The sequence below is a fragment of the Mustelus asterias genome, chromosome 23 (assembly GCF_964213995.1).
Source record: "Mustelus asterias chromosome 23, sMusAst1.hap1.1, whole genome shotgun sequence".
Taxonomy (NCBI): Eukaryota; Metazoa; Chordata; class Chondrichthyes; order Carcharhiniformes; family Triakidae; genus Mustelus; species Mustelus asterias.
Window position 1 is genome coordinate 50702156 of NC_135823.1, and position 23716 is coordinate 50725871.

Consider the following 23716-nt stretch of genomic DNA (forward strand, 5'->3'; position numbering starts at 1 on the left):
ATGAGAGGTGATCTTATTGAAACATATAAGATCCTGAGGGGACACGACAGAGCGGATGCTGAAAGGACCCTCTTGTGGGAGAAACTAGAACTAGGCGACACAGCTTAAAAATAAGGGACTCCCATTTAAGATGGAGATGAGAAGAAATATTTTTTCGCAGAGGGTCACGAGCCTTTGGAACTCTCTTCCCAGAGAGTGGTGGAGGGAGGGTCTATGAAGATTTTTAAATGCAGAAGTAGATAGCTCCTTGACTAAGAAGGGAGTCACATGTTATCGAGGGTAGGCAGAATGTGGAGTTGAGGCCACAATCTTACCGAATGGCAGAGCAGGCTCGAGGAGTTGCATACCCCTTGTATGTTTGTACATATGTTCGTATGTAAACTTAGCAAGGAATCCACAAGCCGTACCAATGCATTACAGGTAACTAGATCAAAGAAGTTCTCTATCTATTGTAGGGCACTTAAAATGTGTGTTACATAAAAGCATTAGACTCAGCAGATATAACTTGATGTCATCATCAAAATGCCTAGCATCCATTTCATACTCATTTGCGCTGCAGTTAAAAATTAATTAACAATATGGCTGATCCAAGATATCGAGTAACAAGAGGCATATCCTATTAATTATTTTGATGATCACGAACAACTGCTTAAAGACTGGGCCATCAGCTCAGACGTGCCACTAGTTTGCACCGTCAATTCTTTCCCACACTAACGAGACTGCAAGAAAGGTCCGAGATCAAAACAATAGCGCAGTAAGCCTCAAGGCTGTACAGCCTCATTAGCTAATCTCCAGCCTAACAAGTACATTTAGCGCACTGAACATTCACGTTTTGACGGTGGCTCACTGGGTGGATCCATTGTGAGGAAACTGTGTGGAAACAGCTGATCTCAGTGAGGGTGACACTGTCGCAATTATATTGAATTACAGATTACGACAGGGAAACAAGCCATTCGTACTGAACCAGCCGGCTTGCTGCTTACCCTCAGCATGGACTCCAACCTCATGGAGAAGGAAATGGAGGAGTGTGTGGACAGCGTTAAATTATCAGGGGGAAATGGGAGTGCTTCAGGTGCAGCATAAACACCAGCATGGACTGAACGGCTCTCTTAGGTTAGAATCCTACAGTGCAGAAGGAGGCCATTCGGCCCATCGAGTCAGCACCAAATCTCTGTCAGAGTATCTTACCCAGGCCCTCTCCCCCGCTTTATCCCCGTAACCCTACACATTTACCATGGCTGATCCATTTTTAAACACTAAGGGGCAATTTAACATGGCCAATCCACCTAACCTGCACATCTTTGGAGTGTGGGAGGAAACCGGAGCACCCGGAGGAAACCCACACAGACACGGGGAGAATGTGCAAACTCCACACACTCACCCAAGGCCGGAATTGAACCTGGGTCCCTGGTGCTGAGAGGCAGCAATGTGCCACCGTATCGCCCGTGCTGTTAAGTCTATATCAAGCCATGTCATTCTATATAAAACTCTCAGAAGACCACAGCCGGACCACAGCCGTGGCTTATAACTCCCCACAACGGAAAGGATATTGAAGCACTGGGAGGGTACAGAGCAGATTCATCAGGATGCTGCCTGGTGTGAGGAAACATAAGTACAAACATCCGAGGAGATTGAGGGGTGCTTTAATAGAGATGGTTAAAATTATGACAGGATGGAGCAAGGTTCAAACCAAAAGAAAGACTTGTATTTATAAAGCGCCTTTCATAACCTCTGGCCATTTCAAAATGCTTCTCAGTGAAGTACATGTCACTGTGGCAATGTGAACCCAATATTTCAAAACAGGCTGTTCCCAGTAATGAGGGGGGTTTAGAAGATGGGAACATTGATACATAGAACATAGAACATAGAACAGTACAGCACAGAACAGGCCCTTCGGCCCACGATGTTGTGCCGAGCTTTATCTGAAACCAAGATCAAGCTAACCCACTCCCTATCATCCTGGTGTGCTCCATGTGCCTATCCAATAACCGCTTAAATGTTTCTAAAGTGTCTGACTCCACTATCACTGCAGGCAGTCCATTCCACACCCCAACCACTCTCTGCGTAAAGAACCTACCTCTGATATCCGTCCTGTATCTCCCACCACGAACCCTATAGTTATGCCCCCTTGTAATAGCTCCATCCACCCGAGGAAATAGTCTTTGAACGTTCACTCTATCTATCCCCTTCATCATTTTATACACCTCTATTAAGTCTCCCCTCAGCCTCCTCCGCTCCAGAGAGAATAGCCCTAGCTCCCTCAACCTTTCCTCATATGACCTACCCTCCAAACCAGGCAGCATCCTGGTAAATCTCCTCTGCACTCCTTCCAGCGCTTCCACATCCTTCCTATAGTGAGGTGACCAGAACTGCACACAATATTCCAAATGTGGTCTCACCAAGGTCCTGTACAGTTGCAGCATAACCCCACGGCTCTTAAACTCCAACCCCCTGTTAATAAAAGCTAACACACTACAGGCCTTCTTCACAGCTCTATCCACTTGAGTGGCAACCTTTAGAGATCTGTGGATATGGACCCCAAGATCTCTCTGTTCCTCCACAGTCTTCAGAACCCTACCTTTGACCCTGTAATCCACATTTAAATTTGTCCTACCAAAATGAATCACCTCACATTTATCAGGGTTAAACTCCATTTGCCATTTTTCAGCCCAGCTTTGCATCCTATCTATGTCTCTTTGCAGCCTACAACAGCCCTCCACCTCATCCACTACTCCACCAATCTTGGTGTCATCAGCAAATTTACTGATCCACCCTTCAGCCCCCTCCTCTAAGTCATTAATAAAAATCACAAAGAGCAGAGGACCAAGCACTGATCCCTGCGGCACACCGCTAGCAACCTGCCTCCAATCCGAAAATTTTCCATCGACCACCACCCTCTGTCTTCGGTCAGACAGCCAGTTGCCTATCCAATCGGCCAACTTTCCCTCTATCCCACACCTCCTCACTTTCATCATAAGCCGACCATGGGGGACCTTATCAAACGCCTTACTAAAATCCATGTATATGACATCAACTGCCCTACCTTCATCAACACACTTAGTTACCTCCTCAAAAAATTCTATCAAATTTGTGAGGCACGACTTGCCCTTCACGAATCCGTGCTGACTATCTCGGATTAATCCGCATCTTTCTAAATGGTCGTAAATCCCATCCCTAAGGACCCTTTCCATCAATTTACCAACCACCGAAGTAAGACTAACCGGTCTATAATTACCAGGGTCATTTCTATTCCCTTTCTTAAACAGAGGAACAACATTCGCCATTCTCCAGTCCTCTGGCACCATCCCCGTGGACAGCGAGGACCCAAAGATCAACGCCAAAGGCTCTGCAATCTCATCCCTTGCCTCCCAAAGAATCCTAGGATACATTTCATCAGGCCCAGGGGACTTATCGACCTTCAGTTTATTCAAAACTGCCAAGACATCCTCCCTCCGAACATCTATTTCCTCCAGCCTATTAGCCTGTAACACCTTCTCTTCCTCAAAAACATGGCCCCTCTCCTTGGTGAACACTGAAGAAAAGTATTCATTCATCACCTCGCCTATCTCTACTGACTCCATACACAAGTTCCCACTACTGTCCTTGACCGGCCCTAACCTCACCCTGGTCATTCTTTTATTCCTCACATAAGAGTAAAAAGCCTTGGGGTTTTCCTTGATCCGACCCGCCAAGGACTTCTCATGTCCCCTCCTAGCTCTCCTAAGCCCCTTTTTCAGCTCAAGTTTAAATGAAAGAGATTTAGGTCAGAGAGCAGGAGAAAGTTTTCTTGTACAGAGGAGTGCAAAGGATGTGGAACACATTCAAGGAGTAAGCGACCGAAATGGAGGTCAGGTCAACGTTTAAAAATAGATTGAAGGAAAATAAATAAATAAATAAAGGAATATGACAACAAGACAGGCACAGGAAAAAAAGAACTTGTATTTATATAGCACCTTCCGTGATTTTGGAGCATTCTCAAGCACTTTACAGCCAGCGAAGTACTTCTGAAGTGTAGTCAATGATGTAATGTAGGAACCGTGACAGCCAATTTATGCACAGCAAGATCCCACAAATATCAGTGTGATAATGATAGAATGATCTGTTTTGGTGATGTTGGCTAAGGGATAAACATTGGCCCGGACACTAGGAAGAACGCAGCTGTTCTTGTTCAAAATAGTGCCTGGGGTCTTTCATGCCCACACGAGAAGGAAGACAGGAGCTCAGTTCAGCATAGCACCTGTAAAATGGCACCTCTGACAGTGGAGCATTCCTCGGTGCTGCACCCAAGTGTAAGTCTTGATTATGTGACTCAGTATCCACAGCTAGGCTGGAAACCCACGACCTTCTGACTCAGAGCTGAGGGTGCTACCTAGTGAGGCACGTAGAATGGCAATGCCAGATCATCCTTCATGGTCTCTGCCACGTGAACCTGGACAGTGAGTGCCAGCCAGTAGCACTTCACCACATCCAAGCCTGACTGCAGCCCCGCACATCAGTGTGGTCACTAAATGTCAATTTGGAACAAAATGCTGCCTCGTTTCTCCTCTCTTTCACCCAATCATACGGTGGCTGGATTAAAATTTGTCCCAGCCCAGCCAAAAGCTTAAATACATTCATTACAAATTATGTCGAATGTACTGTACAGAAACAGGACGTTCAGCTCAACTGGTCAGTGCTGGCATTTATCTCCAATTGGTGGGACACCTATCCCTCACCATTTCACCCCACGCTTTAACCTGCTACTCTTTTCTTGTGCAAATTGTGCAGAGCCAATGGAAGCCTACTTGTGACACTAATAAATAAACTGCAAACGTTAGCAAATCAAATGATTCTTCTCCCCTGACCTGTTCTGACGAAAGATCACATTAACTCTGTTCCTCTCTCCACAGATGCTGCCAGACCAGCTGAGCATTTCCAGCTTTCAGTCCCACCCCTGTCCTTCATTTGCCACTCTTAGTCGCAACACTGTCAACATTTCTCAATATTAAACCCTACCCCACCCCCATTCATTGCCCCATAATTACTCATTTTCCGCAGATTTCATGAATGACATCCCTTTTGTGGGGAGCTGTCTAGTTCCCCATTGGTGCTCTGGGCTTTACTACCAGAGTCTGTTTATACTCACGCGGATAATCTCTTGTTTGTATTGAACTGTTCACAGATATCTGAAGCCAGGAGTGTGAGCTGAGGTCCTACAAGGTTGTCCAACCTCTGGCAAAATTCTCGAGTCAGTTCCACTGAGGCTGAGGGGAAGGATAAAACATTAATATTAGCATCGCCATCACAACAGCCAAAGAGTTGGGGGGGAGGACCATCAAAGGAAACTTTATTTTAAATTTGTTCATGCGGTGTGAGCATTGCTGGCTGGGCCAGCATGTATTGCCCAGTCCTAGCTGCCTTTCAACTGAGTGGCTTGCTAGGCCATTTCAGAGGGCAGCTGAGAGTCGACCACATTGCTGTGGCCCTGGAGTCACATGTAGGCCAGACCAGGTAAGGACGGCAGATTTCCTTCCCTAAAGGACATTAGTGAACCAGATGGGTTTTTCTGACAATTGACAGTGGTTTCACGGTCATCGGTAGATTCTTAATTCCAGATATGTTTTATTGAATTCAAATGCCACCATCTGCCATGGCGGGATTTGAACCCAGGTCCCTAGAACATTAGCTGAGTTTCTGGATTAATAGTAAAGGTTATAAATATTGGAAGTTAGAACAGGTTTCAAACAATTAAATAAAGCAACTCACCATTTATCAGAAAACAAACCACTGCACTCATAGCCTAGAAACACAAACAAAGCATGTAAGCATGCTAAAAGCTGAAACGCCAAACCTTTTATATATTACATGGGTGTGATTAATATATATATATATATATATATCGTCGTCTGGTGGTGCAGAACTTGAGTATTGTTGAAAAAATGCATTTTGTCAAAGAAAGCGGGATCAGAATATTGAATTTGATGACCAGCCATGATCAAAATGAATAGCAGAGCAGGCTTGAAGGGCCGAATGGCCTACTCCTGCTTCTATTTCCTACGTTTCCTTTAGTCTTGCACTCATCAGGACAACTGCAAGAATACCAATGTCAGGGGCAATAACTTTATAATGTATGAGAAGAGGGTGCTGACTGGTTAGCAAGTGGATTCTGAATGGTAGAGGCTTTGCCATGGAGAATGCACCATTTGATAGCCATTGATAGTTAACTGGCAAACATTGTTTAATTGCCAAGCACTTGTTTAAGTTTCACCTCTATCAATTAGAGTCCACTTGTCAACTAATCAATGGCCTCTTCTCATATAATATAAAGTTGTTGTTTCCCCTAATATTGGCATTCTTATGATTGCCCTGATGAGTGCAAGATGAAAAACTTTGACAAAATGTCTTTTTTCAATAATATGTAAATAAAATAAGAGATCCTCAAATAAATGGTATTTTTGACCTAAAACAAAGCCACACGAACTACATACAATATGTGTTTTGATATGCTGAATGCAACAAAATCGTATTATCATGTCCAAGTAAGGATAAATCATTCTATTCTTTAAGGACTAAACATCTGTTTGTGATGAGCTTTGTAATGCGCAAGTTAATTGATGCACAGATGTAGGAAAACATAACATATACACTGTAGGATTACAAGAAAACCCTGATATATAGTGAGCTACACAGAGAAAAATCTGATAGAAACACAGTGGGAGATGGCGTGAAGACTCAAGTGGATACACTGTGGGATACGGAGTGAGGAGTCTGATAGATACACTGTGGGATATGGAGTGACGAGTCTGATAGATACACTGTGGGATATGGAGTGAGGAGTCTGATAGATACACTGTGGGATATAAAATGAAGAATCCAATAGATAAACTGAGATATAGGCCGGAACTCTACCACCTCACTAGCTGCAGTGGGTCCGACAACGGAAATCTCCGTTAGCCTCGGGTGGGAATTTCCGCTCTTGCCCAAGCAAGGCTGTAAAATCCCACCCCTACAGTGAAAATTCTGATAGATACAGTGCAGGATATCATAGAATCCCTACAGTGCAGAAGGAGGCCATTCGGCCCATTGAGTCTGCACTGACTCTCCAACAGAGCATCCTACACAGGCCCTGTCCCCGTGCCTATCATAGGTTTTCCCAACATTACCCATTATCCCAGCAAATTAAACAACCCTAGTTTGTGTTCAATATTGACTTTAAATTATTTGATACCTCCAATTGTTGAGCTCTGGTGAGAATGCCTAGCGCAGCAACTGAAATGGTTTTAATTGAATCATACAGTGACACATTGAGACAGTAGAGCAAAACACATGACGGGAAACACAGACAATAAAGACCTCCAGATCCTGTTCCGGGTCTAAAATAAACTGCCTATTCATCATGCAACAGGCCATCAAATGCTTCACTGCATCTGGCCATTACTAAAATGGATTGAGGAGTTAAACATAATGAAGAACAAGAAGATTAATGTGAAATTTACTGTATCATCTTGGGCGCAATCTGTCATGTAGGGGTAGTCATGATGTGGAGATGCCAGCGTTGGACCGGGGTAAACACAGTAAGAGTTTTAACAACACCAGGTTAAAGTCAAACAGGTTTATTTGGTAGCCAATACCAAATTGCTACCAAATAAACCTGTTGGACTTTAACCTGGTGTTGTTAAAACTCTTACTATGTAGGGGTAGCACAGTGGTTAACACTGCTGTCTCACAGTGCCAGGGACCCGGGTTTGATTCCCGGCTTGGATCACTGTCTGTGCGGAGTCTGCACGTTCTCCCCGTGTCTGCGTGGGTTTCCCCCGGGTGCTCTGGTTTCCTCCCACAGACGTGCTGGTTAGCGCATTGGCCATGCTAAATTCTCCCTCAGTGTACCCAAACAGGCGCTGGAGTGTGGCGACTATGGGATTTTCACAGTAACTTCATTGCAGTGTTTTAATGCAAGCCTACTTGTGACACAAATAAAATAAAATCAAATGTGGGCATTGTTTTGAAGTGAGCCAAACTCTGAACTAAAGTTTAAACGATCAACATTCTTTACAAATTTAACATGTTATAAAACAATCGCAAGAGAAAAATCATCAAACTCAAGACCACAGCCTATTTAATATGAAATATTTGATTTCATTGAAGGACAAAGTCTTGCATCTCTATAGCACCTTTCACAACCTCATCCCAAAACGCTTTACAGCCAATGGAGTACTTTTTGAAATGTAGTCACTGTTGTAATGTAGGAAACGCAGCAGCCAATTTGCACACAGCAAGCTACCACAAGCAGCATGGAGATAATGAGGAAATAATATGTATTCGGTGATTTACACAGTTACTCTGGAGGTCAGGAATTCAAGCTGGTGACTGTTCAATGATGGTAGACAGCGCCATCAATCTCTGATCGCCCCACCCAAATCTTGGATGAAGGTTAAGTAATCCGGCTAACCCGAGGAAATGTCAATGGCCAATAGGTAGCAGGTTCCAGGGGATAGGAGGAGGCACAATCCTTAATGGAGAATGGGCGAATGCTCAAATTATCCAACTGCCTCCACAACCTAAAGGGAATGATGCTGCCCCAGTACAGAACAGATCAATGATGGAGAGACTATGGGAGCATCCGAAACCCAACCCTAGCGTTTATATTGCTTCATCGTGGAAGGGAGCAAAAGAATCCTGGGGTGGGGGGCGGTGGCTACAATGATAGTAAACCCAATGATGGCGATAGCCTACCAGCAACAGTGGTCTCCTATAAGAAAGAGCTTCAATGTAGATCATAACCCCCATTCAACTGTCCTATTTACTTGCTATTGGCCAGGTTAAGCTATCTGGGGCCACACATCTCCGAGTGCCACAGCTTCACTTGTACAGGTAGAGTTTTTGTGGCCTTTTTATCCAGAGCAATTGAATGCGCGAGATCAGCTGAAGGGAGGATCAGTTACCATTGAGCTCAAACAACTGCATCACCAAATAACTTTTCACAGTTCTCCGAACAATATGGCTATCAATCAGCCTAAATCAGACAATGGCAGCGGCACCCACACAGACTGGCATCAGGTTAGTATTGCTTTTGTATTTTGGCCATGTCACAAACTAATGAGGGGAGGGCTCGATTACACAATTTTGTATTTACCTGCAAACTCAGAGTTGTTTTAAGTCCCTTGTTAATTATTTAAAATTTGCTATACTACACAAGAACAAAACGAATGTTACTGCAGATACTGGACTTTAATAGCTGCCAAAGCCCAATGGGGTGCACTCTGTCCTCTTGAGTTAGAAGGTTGTGGGTTGGAACCCCACTCCAGGGACTTGAGCACAAAAGCCCAGGCTGACTTCAGCACTGAGAGAGTGCTGCACTGTTACAGATGCTATCTTCCGCCTGGGATGTGGGGCTCAGATTCCGCCTGGGATGCGGGGCTCAGATTCCGCCTGGGATGCGGGGCTCAGATTCCGCCTGGGATGCGGGGCTCAGATTCCGCCTGGGATGCGGGGCTCAGATTCCGCCTGGGATGCGGGGCTCAGATTCCGCCTGGGATGCGGGGCTCAGATTCCGCCTGGGATGCGGGACTCAGATTCGGTCTGGAAAGGATGTGAAAGATCCTATGGGGCTATGCAAGGAAGAGCTTGATGGTGTGCTGGTCAAACTTTAATCTGGTCATTAGCACACTGATGTGTTGCTTGCTGTGTTCATATACCGTGGGCGGCACGGTGGCACAGTGGTTAGCATTGCTGCCTCACAGTGCCAGGGACCTGGGTTTGATTCCAGCCTTGGGTCACTGTCTGTGTGGAGTTTGCACACTCTCCCCGTGTCTGTGTGGGTTTCCTCTGGGTGCTCCAGTTTCCTCCCACAGTCCAAAAGATGTGCTGGTTAGGTTGATTGGCCATGTTAAATTGCTCCTTAATGTTAGAGGGACTAGGAGAGTAAATATGTGGGGTTATGGGGATAGGACCTGGGTGGGATTGTTGTTGGTGCAGACTCGATGGGCCAAAAGGCCTCCTTCCGCACTGTAGATTCTATGATCCTATATTGCTGCCGCATTTCACACATTATAAGAGTGACTTCACTTCAAAAAGTGCTTCATTGGCTGGCTGACATTTCGGGATGATCTCTTTGTAGTGATGCTTTTAAAAAGGGAGCGGTTTCCTGCTTTATACTCATTTGCTAATCATTTATTCAACTATTGTCTGTGGCGTGAGTCTGTCTCCTGCTATCTATCGGCAAGAGGTTTTCTGCACGTAAGGTTGAAGACAGATTTCACCTTGTAGACAATTAGATGCAATTCTTCACAGGCACTGTCAGTATTCACAAAGATCCTGGGAAACCGGACCACGAGTTCGGGATTGTTGATATCGTACGGGCCAGTGAGAAATCTGAGGAAAAACAAACATCTTCAGGATTAGAATCCTTTCACGAGGATTACGACTGTGACAGAGTAATGCAGAAGCCTAGCCTGCTGCCTTCTGCTAAATCATAGAAATCATAGAAACCCTACAGTACAGAAAGAGGCCATTCGGCCCATCGAGTCTGCACCGACCACAATCCCACCCAGGCCCTACCCCCATATCCCTATACATTTACCCACTAATCCCTCTAACCTACGCATCTCAGGACACTAAGGGCAATTTAGCATGGCCAATCAACCTAACCCGCACATCTTTGGACTGTGGGAGGAAACCGGAGCACCCGGAGGGAACCCACGCAGACACGAGGAGAGTGTGCAAACTCCACACAGACAGTGACCCAAACCGGGAATCGAACCCAGGTCTCTGGAGCTGCGAAGCAGCAGTGCTAACCACTGTGCTACCGTGCCGCAAGAGTGTGGCAAGTGGGCATTTCCAACAGTGGAGATTTCCTGACCGTTTGGGAATATCAGTTCTCGGGCCAGCTTAATGCCAAAACAAATTCAGTGGCCGGCACGGATAGACCCAACACTGCATTCTCTCCGGAGTATGTGTTGAAAACAAAATACTGCAGATGCTGAAAATCAGAAAAAGAAACAGAAAATGCGGGGAAACATGCAGAAGGTCTAAAGAAAGGTCATTAATCCAAAATGTTAACTCTGTTCATCTCTCTCTGCAGATACTGTCTTATTTTTTTTGTAATTAAAAGGATTGTGCTGAGTATGGAGTGCTGAACCCAGAGCTGATACAAGCAAAGTGTTCAATGTTCAAGGACATCCTGGCCCAACTTCCCACAGTTTTACAAACAGATGACTTCTCAAAGTAATAGAACATAAAACATTAACGCACCGTACCCAAGAGAATCCTTAAAGGGAAAGAGTTTCCATAGTTAGATTGAGTTAACCATTGGAATCTCTTGTTCTTCCTCCCTCAACCAAGACACAGATTAATTGCTCTCGGTGTCACTCCTCACAGGTTCCTGCAGAGCACAAAATGTCTGCTCCCAAACTAAACGCACTGACCTCCCCATCCCACCTCAGGTACAGAGTCCCGAGGGAAACTTTCCCTCATGAATGATGGCCTCAGTTCGTAGAAGTGTGTCTTTTTCAAAGACCAGATCTCCATTCTAAATGGAATACCAGGACACCTGCCCCCAGGAATCTTTAGGTGACTAAGTTTCAAGATCGACTCTCCATAGCCAATCACGCAGCAGACTCCAGTTGCTATTTGTGAGACAATTCAAATCGTGACTTTAGATTCTTTATTAGAGTTTGATCTCTATATTGGAGTTTGATCACTCTGTTGTATTTAGATCACTATATTAGGTGGATTGGCCATGCTAAATTGCCCCTTAGAGTCAGGGGGACTAGCTAGGGTAAATGCATGAGGTTATGGGGATAGGGCCTGGGTAGGATTGTGGTCGGTGCAGACTTGATGGACCAAATGGCCTCCTTCTGCACTGTAGGGTTTGAGCCATAGTAATATACTTACTGAAATCGGGAACGGATCACATTTTCATTCTCAGGATGTGGGCAGCACTGGCTTAGCCAACATTTATTGCCCATCCCTAACTTCTCTGGAGCTGGTGAAGAGCTGCCTTCTTGAACCGCTGGCCATGTGGTGTGGGGTACACCCACAATGCTATTAGGGAGGAAGTTCCAGCAACTTGACCCAGCGACAGTGAAGGAACGGCGATATATTTCCAAGTCACAGTGCTGTGTGATTTGGAGGGGGACTTGCAGGTGGTGGTGTTGCCATATGTTTGCCACCCATGTCCTTGTAGGTGGCAGAGGTTGTGGCTTCGGGAGATGCTGCTGAAGGAATCTTTCTCTCCACAAGGATCTGTTGCCAACATCTGAGCTTATTTTGCTCTTTGTGGGGCGCAGGTCTGTGAAAACCTGTCCTGTCCCGCCTTCCACCCTCATTCCTTGCCCCCACACAAAATACAGAGTAAGTCGTCTCACAACACCAGGGATCAGTGCCTGGGCAGGAAATGAAGCACTTTTAATTGTGTTGGATGGCAGCTTTTAAAGCGCTTGCTTACTTATTGCATCTTCCTTAACACTTAAAGAGTTTCCATAGTTAGATTGAGTCAACCATTGGAATCTCCAATAACAAGGGACTACTGCCTGAATCTATTTCTGCACTGTAGGATTCTATGTACATCAGAGTCCTAACATAATAAATAAATCACCAACGGTTGTCATGGGAGACTTTACCTGCCATAATGGTTGAGGCTCACAGTTATTCCACCTCGTCCCGGGGAATCACGACCAATTAGCTAAGGGCAAAGGAAGGAAACAAGTTCAATACGGCCAGAGTTATTAATGCAAAACATCATCATTAACATAATTTATTCACAAATTACTATACCCTGTAGAGGTTCAGATTAATAAATTTCACCTCTGGGTTCAGATATCAATCTCAGCCTGAATGGTACAGCACGGAGGGAAACCATTTGGCCCATTGTGTCCGGGCTGGCTCTTTACTCATAATCCTGCAAATTTCTTCCCTTCCAAATATTTATCCGATTCCCTTTCGGAAGTCACCACTGAATCTGCTTCCACCAACCTTTCGGGGCAGCGCATTCCAGATCACTACAACCCGCTGGGTAAAAAAAACAATTCTCATCAAGTCTCTGATTCTTTTGCTAATTACCTTCAATCTGTGACATTTGATTACCAGCCTTCCTGCCAGTGGACACGGTTTCTCAGTTAGGCTGTCAGGGCCTTGACAGAATCAATGTCACTTTAACAGCTAAAGTTGCTGCACGATAGAAATCTGAGCTGTATTAACCCTGGTCCCCGGGGCTGGGCTGAGGAGGGTGGCATGTGATAAGGCATTGCAGCACCAGACTGCTCTGCTGGAGCAGATTCCTCCCCCCCCAGCACCACCATGCTCCCCAGAGAGAACATAGAACATAGAAAGCCACAGCACAAACAGGCCCTTCGGCCCACAAGTTGCGCCGATCATATCCCTACCTCTAGGCCTATCTATAGCCCTCAATCCCATTAAATCCCATGTACTCATCCAGAAGTCTCTTAAAAGACCCCAACGAGTTTGCCTCCACCACCACCGACGTCAGCCGATTCCACTCACCCACCACCCTCTGAGTGAAAAACTTACCCCTGACATCTCCTCTGTACCTACCCCCCAGCACCTTAAACCTGTGTCCTCTCGTAGCAACCATTTCAGCCCTTGGAAATAGCCTCTGAGAGTCTACCCTATCCAGACCTCTCAACATCTTGTAAACCTCTATCAGGTCACCTCTCATCCTTCGTCTCTCCAGGGAGAAGAGACCAAGCTCCCTCAACCTATCCTCATAAGGCATGCCCCCCAATCCAGGCAACATCCTTGTAAATCTCCTCTGCACCCTTTCAATGGCTTCAGGACAACTGGGATCTAAGGTTGTGGGTGAGGCACCTCAATGAGGCAGAGCAGAAGAGGTGGTAACTGTGTCTAACTGCGGTGTTCTGGGCCCTCAGTGAGTTCCCAAAAGAGGACACAGCAATCCTCTCGCCAGTACCTGACCTCTCTCATTGCAATAGGCACAAAGGTTCACTGGTTTTAAAAAAACTTAAAAACCCCTTGTTAATAAAAGATCTGACAGAATGCCGAGTCTTCAACTCCTTGAATATGCTCCGCCATAGAATCCCTACAGTGCAGAAGAAGGGCCATTCAGCCCATTGAGCCTGCATCAACTCTCTGACAGAACATCCCATCTAGGCCCTATCCCCATAGCCCCATGTATTTACCTCGCTAATCCCCCCCAACCCCTACATATCTTGGGACATTAAGGGGCAATTTAGCATGGCCAATCCACCTAACCCACACATCTTTGGACTGTGGGAAGAAACCGGAGCACCCGGAGGAAACACACACAGACACGGGGAGAATGTGCAAACTCCACACAGACAGTGACCCGAGGCCAGAATTGAACCCAGGTCCCTGGCACTGTGAGGCAGCAGTGCTAACCACTGTGCTGCTATACTATGAGATCTTATAGATTAACTCCATCTACCCACCCCGATTCCAAAACCCTCACCCCCCAAAAAATCTAGTTCTCTCGTGAAATTTTTAACTGATCTCCCTCAGCATCAGAGAGACAGAGTTCCTGATTCCCACCACCCTTTGTGTGAAGAAGTGCTTTCTGAGGTCACCCCTGAACAGCCCCGCTCTAATTTTAACCTTATGCCTTAATGTTGTACTTCTTGAGCGTAGCGACAGATTAAACTTTGAGAATACCTCAGGCTCCAATTGCCTTGGGAAGAGCGATGTTGTAAGATACTTATACAGGATTCGCATATCGTCCTGTTCCAACCCACTCCTGAAAGAAAGAAGAATGGAGAAATGGTTTTGGGGAAATCGATGGGATTGAAGGTGGATAAATCTCCAGGTTCTGATAGTCTTCACCCCCAGAGTGCTTAAAGAAGTGGCCCTGGAAATAGTAGATCCATTGGTGGTTATTTTCCAAAATTCTGTGGACTCTGGAATAGTTCCTACAGATTGGAGGGTAGCTAATGTAAGTCTGCTATTCAAAAAGGGAGGTAGAGAGAAAACAGGGAACTATAGACCAGTGAGCCTAACATCGGTACTGGGGAAGTTGCTAGAATTTATTATCAAGGATTTCATAACTCGGCATTTGGAAGGCAGTGATATAATCAGACAAAGTCAGCATGGATTTACAAAAGGGAAATCATGCTTGATGAATCTATTGGAATCCTTTGAGGATGTAACTAGTAGATTGGCCGAGGAGAACCAGTGGATGTGGTTTATTTAGACTTTCAGAAGGCTTTCGACAAAACCCTCACCCCAAAAAATATCTAGTTCTCTCGTGAAATTCTTAACTGATCTCCCTCAGCATCAGAGAGACAGAGTCCCTGATTCCCACTACCCTTTGTGTGAAGAAGTGCTTCCTGAGGTCACCCCTGAACAGCCTAGCTCTAATTTTAACCTTATGCTTTAATGTTGTACATGAGCATAGAGACAAATTAAAGGCACTCTGAGAATACCTCGGGGCTCCAGTTGCCTTGGGAAGAGTGATGTTGTGAGATACTTATGATGTGGAGAGGGTGTTGTGAGACTTCTTACTGTGAGATACTTATACAGGATTCGCATATCGTCCAGCTCCAACAAAACAGACTACTATGTAAAGTTAAAGCACATGCAGGTAATGCCTTGAGATGGATAGAAAGCTGGTTAGCAGATAGGAAGCAAAGAGTTGGCACAGATGGGTCTTTTTCTGATTGGCAGTCAGTGAATAGTGGGGTTCCACAGGGATGTGTGCTAGGACCCAACTGTTCACATTATATATTAATGATTTGGAACAGGGAACTGAATGTATTATCTCCAAATTTGCTGATGATACAATGTTGGATGGGAGGGTGAGCTGCAAGGAGGATGCAGAGATGCTTCAGCGTGATTTGGACAAGCTGAGTGTGTGGGTATGTGCATGGCAGATGCAGTATAATGTGGATAAATGTGAGGTTATCCACTTTGGTAGCAATAATAGGAAGACAGATTATTACTTGAATGGATGTAAATTGAGAGAGGTGGATACTCAACGAAAGCTTGGAGTCCTCGTGCATCAGTCACTGAAAGTAAGCGCTCAGGTACAGCAAGCAATAAAGGCGGCAAATGGTATGTTGGCCTTCATAGCGAGAGGATTTGAGTAAAGGGATAGGGATGTTTTGCTGCAATTGTATATGGTGTTGGTGAGGCCACACCGAGAGTATTGCATGCAATTCTGGTGTCCTTATCTGAGGAAGGATGTCCTTGCTATAGAGGGAGTACAGCGGAGGTTTATCAAGCTGTTTCCTAGGATGGTAGGTCTGTCATATGAGGAGAGACTAAATTGGTTAAGATTATATTCACTGGAGTTTAGAAGAGAGGGGATCTTATAGAAATTTATACAACTCTAACAGGGTTAGACGGGGTTAGAAAGAATGTTCCCAATGGTGGGGAAGTCCAGAACTTGGAGTCATAGTTTGAGGATAATGGGTACACCTTTCAGCAAGGACAAATTTCTCCACCCAGAGAGTAGTGAATGTGTGAAATTCACTACCACAAAATGTCGTTGATGCCAAGGTGTTGTGTGATTTCAAGAAGGAATTAGATATAGCTTTTGGCGCTAAAGGGATCAAGGGATATGGGAGGAAGGGGGGAGGGGGTTCAGGATATTACATTTGATTCAGCCTGATCAAAATGAATGGCGGAGCAGGCTCGAAGGGCCAAATGGCCTCCTCCTGTTTCTAGGTTTCTATGACTTGTATTTATACAGTGCCTTTCTCAGTGTGCTTTACAGATAATGAATGATAGAGGTGTAATCACTACTGTGATATGGCAAATGCAGCAGCTAATTTGCATGCAGCAAGCTCCCACAAACAGCACTCTGCTAATGACCAGATAATCTGCTTTAACGATCATGGAACTCCTACAGTACAGAAGGAGGCCATTTGGCCTATTGAGCCTGCACCAACAACAATCCCACCCAGGCCCTGTCCCTGTAACCCCCATGTATTTACCCTGCTAATCCCCATGACATTAAGGGGCAATTTAGCATGGCCAATCAACCTAACCTGCACATTGTTAGACTGTGGGAGGAAACTGGAGCACCCGAAGGAAAGCCACACAGACACGGGGAGAACGTGCAAACTCCACACAGACAGTCACCCAAGGCTGGAACTGAACCCTGTGTCCTGGTGCTGTGAGGCAGCAGAGCTAACCACTGTGCCACCGGTGTGGATTAAACAATCAATACTGGCCAGGACACCGAGGGTTACTCCCCTGATCTTCATTGAAAGTGTCTTAGGGTCTTTTATGTCCACCTGAGAGGGCAAACACAGCCTCAGTTAAAGGCTCATTCAAAAACTGTCACCTCCGACAGTGCAGCACTTTCTCAATCTTGCTCCTGGCGTGTCAGCTAGAGGGGGATGCACCATGCAGCTTTTCACAACACAGACGCAATCAAACCTGCTGCCTTTCATGCCTGTTCTTCAGCTTCACAGTTCCCCTAAACTAGGTTTCTTGATGGATAATTAAGATAGAGAAAGTGACACATCCCTTTCAACCAATAACCAAGTTCCCCCGGATCTTAGTGTTCATCTCTAACCTGTGCCTAGGGTCTGTGAATCCAGAGACAGACCCGACAGGATCTTGAACCACAATTTATAATTTAACATGTATAATTTCAACAAAGCCTGGCAGTTAACTGTCAGTTATCAGTCAACTGGTGGATTCTCCATGGCAATGCCTCTACCAATCAGTCTACTCGTCAACCAATCAGCACTCTCTTGTCATGCAGTATAAATTGTTGTTCCCTTTACAATTTGGTTTTCTTGCTGATTGTCCTGCTGAGTGCACAACGGAAAGCTTCGACAGCATGTGCCTTTTTCAGCAATATTCAGGCTCTATACTATCAGCCGACTATTGATATCAGTTATGTTGCACACAGGTACTGGGCAGTGTGTCATGGACATCCTGCACATGTTCTGTCACAATTTAAAAGCAACTTCCCCAGAAACGCACAAATCCTCATTGAAACACAGACAATTCTCAGGGGATTGAGGGGGTACATGTTGAGAGGACGTTTCCCTGGCTGGACAGCTCAGAACTCAGACTTTCAGTATCAGACTGAAAAGAGGAGGAATTTCTTCACTCAGAGGGTTGCGAATCTTTAGAATTCTCTGTGCTATGGAGTTGTGGAAGCTCAGTACAGATAGCGATAGATTTTTGAATGGACCTAATGGATTTAGTATGGGGATTAAGGGATATGGGGACAGTGAGGGAAGAAGAGGTCAAGATAGAAGTTCAGCCATGGTCTTACTGAATGGTGGACCCGAATGAAGGGGTTGTGGCCTCATACAGCTTCTTTTTTATTCATTTATTTTATTCATTCGTGGGACATGGGCGTCACTGGCTGGCCAGCATTTATTGCCCATCCCTAATTGCTCTTGTTCAACCTCATTGTTATGGCTCTGGAGTCACACACAGGCCGGGCCAGGTCAGGACGGCAGATTTCCTTCCCTAAAGAACAATTAGTGAACCAGATGGGTTTTCCCGACTATGGACAATGGTTTCATGGTCATCAGTAGATTCTTATTCCAGATAATTTTATTTCAAAATTATTGAATTCAAATTCACCGTCTGCTGTGGCAGGAATTGAACTCGGGCCCTCAGAACATTAGCTGAGTTTCTGGATTAATAGTCCAGCGATAATACCACTAGGCCATCACCAACACACCTAGGGTGTATCACCCTTGTCTCTGAGTCAAAAGGTTCAAATCCTGTTCCAGAGACTTGAGCACAAAATTTAAGCCAAGATTCTCTGTGGAATAATAATTATCGCACTGCTGGTGGTGTCTTTTAGATAAGGAGTTAAACCTGCACTGGTCTGGCTTCCCAGTTAGCCTGAGAACTTTTCACTACCGCCCCCAGTCAAAGCAGACTCCAGCATCAGCTAACAATGGACTTACCAGATGAGTTGATCGTTGTACAGAAATGCTGTGTACTTAACGAGATCTAGACTCTCCTCCATCCTGTTGACAAACGACTGAATCTTCAGGTAGGTCATCTTATCGAGAGGGAAGAAACTGATTCCGCCAAACACATCCAGCAGGTCACACGACTGTAAGTGCAACGTTTGCAAGTACTGTGGAAGGAGGATCAAAAAGATTCTGTATCTCCATTTTTATTTGCCCTATTGAAAAAAAAATCTATCACCCTGACTTAAACTGGGGAAGGCCATTCAGTCTCTTGAACCTGTTACTTTGATTTGATTTATTGTCACTTGTATTGGGACAGTAAGAAGTCTCACAACATCAGGTTAAAGTCCAACGGGTTTATTTGGTAGCATGAGCTTTTGGAGCACTGCTCCTTCATCAGGTGAGTGGAGTATTGCGATACAGTGAAAGGTATTGTTTCTTGCGTGCTATACAGACAAAATATACCGTTCATAGAGTACATAGGGGAGAAGGAAAGGAGAGAGTGCAGAATATAGTATTAACAGTTATAGGTAAGGTCAAGAGAAAGATCATCTTAATATATGGTAGGTCCATTCAAAAGTCTGATGTCAACAGGGAAGAAGTTGTCCTTGAGTCTGTACGAAAGTCGGTTATTCACTGCTTTTGAAGTGTGGTCACTGTTGGGAGTGTAGGAAACGCAGCAGCTAATTTGTGCACAGCAAGCTCCCACAATAATGTGATGATGGCCAGACAATCCAGGCTTTATTTGAGTAATATCAGTTGGGTTACAAACTCGAGGGAGTGCAGCAAAGGTTTACCAAGCTGATTCCAGGGATAGCGGGACTGATGCATGTGGAGAGATTGACTAGGTTAGGATTTTTTTCGCTGGAGTTCAGACGAATGAGGGGAGATCTCATAGACACTTATAAAATTCTAACCGGACTAGACAAGGTAGATGCAGGAAGGATGTTCCCAATGGTGGGGAACCAGGGGTCACAGTCTGAGGATTCAGGATAGATCAGTTAGGACGGAGATGAGGAGACATTTCTTCACCCAAAGAGTGGTGAGCCTATGGAATTCATTACCACAGGAAGTAGTTGATGCCAAAACATTGAATGTATTCAACAGGCGGTTGGATATAGCACTTGGGGTGAATGGGATCAAAGGTTATGGGGAGAAAGCAGGATTAGGTTATTGAGTTGGACAATTATTCATGATCGTGATGAATGGCAGAGCAGGCTCGAAGGGCCAACTGGCCTCCTCCTGTTCCTAACTTCTATGTTTCTATGTTACAAACATCAGCCAGGACACTGGGGAGAATTCCACAGCCAAGAGCTCTGTGGGATCTAAACATTTCACCCAAAAGGCAGCGCCTCTGACAGTGTTGCACTCCCACGGTACCGCATTGGAATATAACCACTTTCGCCCAAGAGACACCTTATCCGCCGTTTTGATTAATGAAGTCAGTAACTGTTGAGGTTTTACATTGCCAGTGGTCACTGACCTAATTAGCAAAACTTCCGGAGTTCTCAATGAAAAATAAATGGGGATCGTCTCGTATGTAATGGTGCTCGATTTTCTGAATGGGTGAAATTCCGAAACCATTGCTAGAAAGTTTTTAAAAGAGACAAAATAAACCCAGTATTGACGGGATTTTACGCTGATATGTACTTGAGATTAAAAAGAGTGAGGAAATCATTTTAAATTGTGCTGTCGCTTCAGATGAATTATTTAACTGTAACATTATACAGGCTTCATTGCAGAGTTTGGTGTTAAAGGCAGCTTCTCACAAAGCCCATTTCTCCTGACGCATGGCATAAATCAGGCAGCAGTGACCAGTTTAGAATGTACAAGAACTAGGCAAATAATGCAACGACAAAATATGTTTGGACAGATCAGTATAAGAGAGCCTGATGTAATTTAATGTCAAACTGTTGATTAAATTGTTTATAGCAGTGGGGTTAGATCGCAGTGACATTTAGCCAGCTCAATGTTTAAACTAATCCATTATCTATTATTCAGGCCTTGAGGACTACGAGGCTATAAGGATATCAGAGACCAGGGAGTGGGGAATAAGAGGAAATGCAAGCACACACACACACACTCAAGTTCAGATCACCAAAAAAAAACCACATGGAGCTGCTGAAATAAATATGTTTAACAGCTCGAGCAGCTAAAAAGGAATCAAAGTGTTGGAAGCAACACTGGGGGGGGAATGAGAATCGGCGGGGGGGGAGGGGGCAATAAATTTGAGAGACACAAGTGCTGCCTCAGACACAGTTGGTAGAATTTTCCTGCAAGCTTCAGGACGCCCGATTAGGCATCCTGAGTCGGCACGTGCCGGGAGCCAGACCGGAGGCGGCCATGGCTGTCTCCACACTGGCGGATGACAAATGAACCCTCAATGCTGCCGGACCACTCAAGAGGGTCTGCAATTCTAGAGTGTCTGCAGCCCCGCTGGGAGATGAGGTGGCTGTTGGGGCAGCTCTGAGGGTCTTAACATGGAGGAACACCCAAGGGTGCAAAAACAGTTCAATATTTTGGAGGAGGGGGAAGGCAGCACGCCCCTCGGAACGGACAGGAGATACCTCTGGTTGGATGGCTGGGGATGGCCTGTTCTGCCAACGGTTCCTTCTTTTGGGGATGGAGCTTTGGACTAGGATGCACCCCCACCTGAGGGCTGCCGCTGGGTTACTGACTGCCTTCCTGGAGCAGGCAGCCTCTCCAAATGGCAGGGATTCTCAGTGGTGGTACAAATGCTGACAGTGCCGCAAAATTGCCTCCAATTGAGGCTTTGGAACGACTAAAATTGCCTGCCCCACCTTTGTGCATCAGTCAGTCAATTCACTCCCCAGGCCGCCCCCGCAGAATCTCCCTGGCGGCAGGAATGCGTCAGGGAGGTGTCCCGACATTGCTCTACTTTCCTGGCCATCCACATTCCCTGGGGCCAGGAAAATCCAGCTTGGATCGTGGCTTTAGAGTTGACATGGTCCGTGTGTTTTCCTGGAATAGCTCTGACTGCCTGAGAGGGCTGGAAAGGAATTTCCTCCGAGTATTTCTTTCCAGAAGCGGGGGGGGGGGGAACCTGGATCTTTTTTTTTCACAAGGATTATGAGAGGATGAAGTGGTTATTGTCCAGTCAAGCAGGAATGCCAGGATTATATTCCCATCCAAATAGAAGATATGGGATGACCTAATTAAAGGGTTTGACTTGATTAAAGGATCTGATAGGATATATAAAGAGAAATTATTTTCTCGGGCTCGAGTGAAAATTTCAAAGCTGAGACTGATAGATTTTTATTGGGTTACAGAACCCAGGCAGATAAATAGAGTTAAACTATAGATTAACCATGATCTAACTGAATGGCGGATCTAGAATCCATAGAAACCCTACAGTGCAAAAGGAGGCCATTTGGCCCATCGAGTCTGCCCTGACCACAATCCCACGCCGGGCCCTATCCCTAACCCCACATATTTACCCTGCTAATCCTCCTGACATTAGGGTTAATTTAGCATGGCCAATCCACCTAACCCGCACATCTTTGGACTGTGGGAGGAAACCGGAGCACCCGGAGGAAACCCACGCAGAGACGGGGAGAATGTGCAAACTCCACACTGACAGTGACCCGAGGCCGGAATTGAACCGGGACCCTGATGCTGTGAGACAGCAGTGCTAACCACTGTGCTACCGTGCTGCCTGGCTCAAGAGGCTGAATGCCACCTTCTAGGAAGGCTTGGGTTGGTGGACGGGAGGTGACAGGAGCAGGATCGCTGGAAAGTGACTCGGCAAAGACAGATTCTGACTATTCCCAGTCGTGGAGCACTGATCTTAATTGCGGTTATCTTAACAACTTCAACTGCGTTAAACCGTAACCCTTTTGTACTTGAGGCAATACAAGCCTAGTCTATGCAACCTGCCCTCACTATTTAACCCTTTTAGCTCCAGTGCCATCCTGATGAATTTGCACTGTATTTTCATTAAGGTTACTACAGCACACTTGGGGGAAATGGTGGGGGGGCGGGGGCTGGTGAGAGAATACCAGGAATGGTTGTGCAGCAACCTGCAGTCAAACAGTCCACTGACCCTGGCCCACCAGAGGGCAAGTTGGCAGGAGGTGGCCGATGGAAGTCACAGTGAAAAAGAGTCCGCACCTTCGGGACAGGAGGCGAGGAAAGGACAACAAGGCTGCCAAAACAAATCGTGGATTCTTACAGCATAAGAGGCGGCCATTCAGCCCACCATGCCTGTGCTGGTTCTTTGGAACAGATATCCAGTTAGTCCCACTCCTCTGCTCTTACCCTGCAGTCCTGCAAATTTCTCCTTTTCAAGTGTTTATCTGATTTCCTTTTGCAAGTCACTACTGAATCTGCTTCCACTGCGCTAACATGCAGCGCATTGCAGATCACAACAACACGCTGTGTGCAAAAACATCACCTCATCTCTCCTCTTGGCCAATTATCCCAAATCTGTGACCTCTGGTTACTGGCCCTCCTGTCAGAAGAATTAGATTATCCCTACCTACTTAATAGGCGGCACAGTGGTTAGTGCTGCTACCTCACAGTGCCAGGCACCCAGGTTTGATTCCGGCCTCTGGTGACCGTCTGTCTGTGTGGAGTTTGCACATTCTCCCTGTGTCTGTGTGTGTTTCTTCCAGGTGCCCCAGTTTCCTCCCATTCTCCAAAGACATGCGGGTTAGATGGATTGGCCGAGCTCAATTGCTCCTTAGTGTCAGGGGAGACTAGCCAGGGTAAATATGTGGGGTTACGGGGCTGGGGTGTGGGTGGGACTGTTATGGGTGCAGGCTTGATGGACCGAATGGCTGTAGGAATTCTATAAGCATGCTACGATCAAAACCGCCTCATAAATTTGAACA

General features: G+C 45.7%; 1 protein-coding gene across 4 annotated transcripts in view; it reads right to left on the reverse strand.

Moving 5' to 3' along the window:
- The window catches only part of ccz1 (CCZ1 vacuolar protein trafficking and biogenesis associated), a 54867-nt gene that overhangs the window by 9787 nt on the left and 21364 nt on the right, over positions 1-23716 (reverse strand). For all 4 annotated transcript variants that reach the window (XM_078240614.1, XM_078240615.1, XM_078240613.1 and 1 more), the window contains exons 9-14: positions 18855-19030; positions 14626-14707; positions 12600-12661; positions 10239-10350; positions 5746-5779; positions 5126-5243 (exon numbers count right to left, since the gene is read on the reverse strand). In XM_078240614.1, coding sequence (XP_078096740.1) covers positions 5126-5243; positions 5746-5779; positions 10239-10350; positions 12600-12661; positions 14626-14707; positions 18855-19030 — 584 coding nt within the window. The remainder of the gene's footprint in view (positions 1-5125; positions 5244-5745; positions 5780-10238; positions 10351-12599; positions 12662-14625; positions 14708-18854; positions 19031-23716) is intronic.